We start from the raw sequence: 5,076 nt of genomic DNA, 5'->3' as shown, positions 1-5,076 counted from the left end.
TTTATTTATTTTATTTATTTATTTTTTTGTCATTTTGAAGCAGGGTCTCCCTGTAGCCCCAGCTGTCCTGGAACTCACTATGTAGACCAGGCTGGCCTTGAACAAACAGAGATCTGCCTGCCTCTGCCTCTCAAGTGCTGGGACTACAGGCATGCGCCACCACGCCCAGCTAAAGTTTTTATTTATTTTATATGTATGAGTGTATTGCCTGCATGTGTAAGTGCTCTCAGAAGACAGAAGTGGGCGTTGGATTGCCTGGAATTGGAATTACTGGTGGTTGATAGCTGCCATGTGGGTGCTGGGAATCAAAGTCAGGTCTTCTGCAAGAGCAGCCAGTGCTCTTAACCACTGAGACAGCTCTCCAGCCCCCTCCCCCATTTTTAAAAAAAAATATTCATTTATTTATTTATTTATTTAGAAAGACATTTTATGACAGACGGGTGTCCTATGAATACGCTGTGTGGAATTAATTTCCTATTAGCTACTGTGACTGAGCATATTGGGGGTATTTCTAACTTTGCCTTTCACTATTTATGTCTCAACCTTCTTCCGATTTTTACTGGCATTGCTTAAAAAAGAATGGTCATGCTGTAGTTTTGTTGTGCTTTTGACCGTGGAATAATTTTCAGTTACCATCTTTTCTATTAAAAACCAGAAATGTAATTTGTTTGTATTCTTTTTCAGGGTTCCCTTACTTTGTGACTTTGAACCTCTACACCAGCATGTACTTGCCCTACATAATTTGGTAAAAGCAGCACAAAGTTTAGATGAAATGTCACAGACGATTACAGATCTGCTGAATGAACAAAAGGCAAATGAGTTTTCAAGCACTTTTATTTGTATAAGATGTTTGCATTGTTGTAGATATTTAAAAGCTTTTCTCTCTGTGTACCAGGTATCCACAAGTCAGGCATCCCCACAGTCGGCTTCTTCCCCAAGGATAGAAAGTACAACAGGAATTACAACTACTACCTCACCGAAAACTCCTCCTCCGCTTACTGTTCAGGATCCCTTATGTCCTGCAGTGTGTCCCTTAGAAGAATTATCTCCAGATAGCATTGATGCACATACATTTGATTTTGAAACTATCCCCCATCCAAACACAGAACAAACTATACACCAAGCTTCTTTAGACTTGGATTCATTAGCTGAAAGTCCTGAGTCTGATTTTATGTCTGCTGTGAATGAGTTTGTGATAGAAGAAAATTTATCATCTCCTAATCCTATAAGTGATCCACAAAGTCCAGAAATGATGGTGGAATCATTGTATTCATCAGTCATTAATGCAATAGATAGTAGACGAATGCAGGACACAAATGCGTGTGGTAAGGAGGACTTCGGAGTTCATGCTTCTTTGCATGTCCAGTTGGAAAAATGTAGAGTTGTTGCCCAGGACACTCACTTCAGTATACAAGCCATCAAGGAAGACCTATACCACTTCAGAACATTTGTTCAGAAAGAACAGTGTGACTTCTCAAATTCTTTAAAATGTACTGCAGTAGAAATAAAAAACATTATTGAAAAAGTAAAATGTTCTCTAGAAATAACACTAAAGGAAAACCATCAGAAAGAACTACAGTCTTTAAAGACTGAATATGAAGGCAAGCTTGATGCTCTAGCAAAGGAGCGTGAGGAAAATGAAAATAAAATTAAAAAATTGAAAGGAGACTTAGTTTGTCTTGAGGAGGTTTTACAAAATAAAGACAATGAATTTGCTTTGGTTAAACATGAAAAGGAAGCTGTCATCTGCATGCAAAATGAAAAGGATCAGAAGTTATTAGAGATGGAAAATATAATGCACACTCAGAATTGTGAAATTAAGGAACTGAAGCAGTCTCGAGAGGTCGCCCTAGAAGACTTAAAGAAGCTGCACGTGGAAAATGATGAGAGGATGGAATTGCTGAGAGCAGAGCTTCAGTGCCTGGAGCAGAGCCACCTCAAGGAACTGGAGGACACACTGCATGTCAGGCACACGCAGGAGTTTGAGAAAGTTGTGACAGACCACAAAGTATCTTTGGAGAAATTGAAAAAGGAAAATCAACAAAGAATTGATCAGATATTGGACTCTCATGCCTCAACTCTCCAGGAAAAAGAACAGCAGTTACAGGAATTGAAACTCAAGGTTTCCGATTTGTCAGACATGAGATGCAAATTAGAGGTTGAACTTGCATTAAAGGAAGCAGAAACTGATGAAATAAAAATTTTGTTGGAAGAAAGTAGAACACAGCAGAAGGAAACTTTGAAATCTCTTCTTGAAAAAGAGACAGAAAGTTTGAGAACAGAAATAAATAAACTCAATCAAAAGATTCAAGATAATAATGAGAACTATCAGGTGGGCTTATCAGAACTAAGAACTTTAATGACAATTGAAAAAGATCAGTGCATTTCAGAGTTAATTAGCAGACATGAAGAAGAGTCTAATATCCTTAAGGCTGAGTTAGACAGTGTAACATCTTTCCATCACCAAGCACTTGAAATAGAAAAACACCTGAAAGAACAAATTGTTGAACTGCAGAGTAAATTGGATTCAGAATTGAGTGCTCTTGAAAGACAAAAAGATGAAAAAATAACCCAACAGGAAGAGAAATATGACGCTATTATTCAGAACTTTGAGAAAGACAAAGAGAAATTGGTCATGAGCCACAAGCAAGACAGAGAACAGTTAATTCAGCAGCTTAATTATGAGAAAGATGAAGCTATTCAGACTGCACTAAAGGAATTTGCATTGGAGAGAGAACTTGTTGAGAAAGACTTATTAGAAAAACTTAAACATCTTGAAAATCAAATAGCCAAAAGGTAAGAATTAAACTTAGTATGTAATTAAAATATCAGGGACTCAAATTTGTGTATAAACCATGGTGCCTTGGTTTATTCTTTTACTTTAGTTAAATAGCAGTTGAGATATTTTTATGAAATAAAATTTTTACTTTTTAAATAGTTCTTGTTTCTTGTAAACATTATGAAAACAACATATAAACCTATTACTGCTTTTAAAAGGTGAGTCAGAGCTGACTGTGATACCTCATATTAGTAGTCCCAGCACTTGGGAGACTGAGGCAGGAGGATTGCTGTCGCTAGACCAGCCTTGGTCACAGAGTAAGACCTTTACTCAAAAGGGAAACAAGTTACAAATTAACCCAGTATTTTAGATTTTCTGAAAGTGTTTTTTTTTTTTTGAAATGTTTTTAGAAACATTTTATAGTTTCTATTAAATTTTTCAGTTGAAATTACTTTAGTTCTCTTTATATGTACTTATTTGAATGTAAGTTTCCTCTGTTGCTAAATCATAAATTGGTAATATTCAGAATGTTCATTATTGTTACTTTTTGATTTTATAATTTGATACATTTTTTTTTCCTGGTTGGATTTAATGTTTTTAAGTGTTTTTAAATTCCAGACTTGATGATCTTTATGATGGAATTTTGTGGCCCAATAAACAGTTGGCAGAATATAATTCATATATCACTTCTATCATTAATTCTTAAAGTGGATATTGTGTGTGGGGGTGTGTAGAGAAACATTTTAATCCCTGTTTTACCACTTTTAAACACTCCTAATTTACTGTCTAATACTTGTTTCAATATAGCTTTTTCTGTATTCTTGGGAGATTAGAGGGTTTAATAGAGGAATAAGCCTTGTATAGATGGTTACAAATTGTGGGGACAAAGATCAGAGTGATTGTTACGGGGAGCTCATTTAAAAACCAGAACCGAATGGTAAAGTGGTAGGAATAGATTATATCAAGGAATTGTTGCAATAGTAATCATTCCTGAAATGAACTGTCACTATAGAACTGAGCTTAGTTCTGAATATAGCGCTGACTAACTGAAGTCTCTGCCAAGCAGAGGGTGGGGGCAGTAGGTGGATACTTGTGAAGAGAAAGGAATCAATAAAGGGAGTTCTGACATACCAAGATTCTTGTTGACAGCAGACTAGATAAGATACCAAGGGTGGCAGATGAAAAGCTTGATCTACTACTGAGAACAATCAGATTATAGGAGTGGGGGAGTTTTCTCCAAACTGACTTACCAAGCTGCTTGCTACAGCCGAGCAAGGCAAGCCCAAGAACAGATACCAAGGTTGGAGTCTAAAGGGCCTAGAAGAGACTCACTGATGTTTAAAAGTCAGAGTCTTTGTCAAGCTCTAAGTGGAATTATTAAGAAGACAGACACTGAAGTACTCACCAGAGCTGATGGTCCTCCATGCCTCAGTGAGAAGCTGCCTCAGCACTCAGGAATCTCTTCAGAGTACCCAATGTTTTGGATTAATCTGCTACATAAAATGGGTCATTTTGTTACTTGCCAGGAAGTTGCTCAGACTACAGCTGGCAGCAGCTACTTCTGGAGAATAAGCCTGGGCTTCTTCCGTCTTCCAAACCTTGCAGGTTTTCTTTTGTTGGTATACTTGACGCTCCACAAGGGATTCTGGGAAATGTAGAATCTCTGCAAAAAGTGATGGTGTTGGGGATGGCAGTTTAGCACTGTCCCTGTTTTAAACTTAGATGTGTATCTCTTTGCTCATACTGAATTTCCAAATAAAAACACTTTAATATCATGTTCGTTTGACTTGATGCAACCTCTGTCCCTCATATTACTTCAGATAGCCTTACCCTTCAAAAGTAAGACTTGCAGTGATGTCCCTCTCTCCTTCCTAGGCTGAGTGAGCACTTGTTCAAATCTGTTGAAAATCTGTAGATTAAAAGCTGAACTGCGGGGTTACTGACCATTATCATACCTTCATAAACTAGGGAAATAGTCTTTTTATTTCTATAATAAGCTTTTCAACTCTAGTAGATATTTACAGTTTCCTTCTATTATCTCCTTTATTTTTTACCTCAGCCTGTGCCTTATCTGATCTTAGTTCTTTACCTGATAGAATGATTCAAGTTTTTGTAAAGACACTGTCATTAATACTAACTGTAATACAACTGCTATCAGGTTTTAAATTTACTTGTTTGTTTGGTGCTGGGGACCAAACCCAAGGCCTGTGCATACTAGACAAGCACTGTCCCAGTGATCTATCCCCATTCCTAAGTGCTATAGTTTTCCTGAGTTTTCTCCTTCCCTCCCTCCCTCC

General features: G+C 37.2%; 1 protein-coding gene across 5 annotated transcripts in view; it reads left to right on the top strand.

Annotated features, from left to right (window-relative positions):
- Rb1cc1 (RB1 inducible coiled-coil 1) overlaps nt 1-5,076 on the top strand; it is a 68,863-nt gene that overhangs the window by 39,494 nt on the left and 24,293 nt on the right. For all 5 annotated transcript variants that reach the window (XM_029567268.1, XM_008840907.3, XM_017800076.2 and 2 more), the window contains exons 14-15: nt 685-811; nt 896-2,796. In XM_029567268.1, the coding sequence (XP_029423128.1) occupies nt 685-811; nt 896-2,796 (2,028 nt within the window). The remainder of the gene's footprint in view (nt 1-684; nt 812-895; nt 2,797-5,076) is intronic.

This window comes from Nannospalax galili, unplaced genomic scaffold (assembly GCF_000622305.1).
Source record: "Nannospalax galili isolate Female #2095 unplaced genomic scaffold, S.galili_v1.0 scaffold639, whole genome shotgun sequence".
Taxonomy (NCBI): Eukaryota; Metazoa; Chordata; class Mammalia; order Rodentia; family Spalacidae; genus Nannospalax; species Nannospalax galili.
Note: the sequence above shows the minus strand (reverse complement) of the source record. Positions and strands in the feature narration are given on the sequence as shown.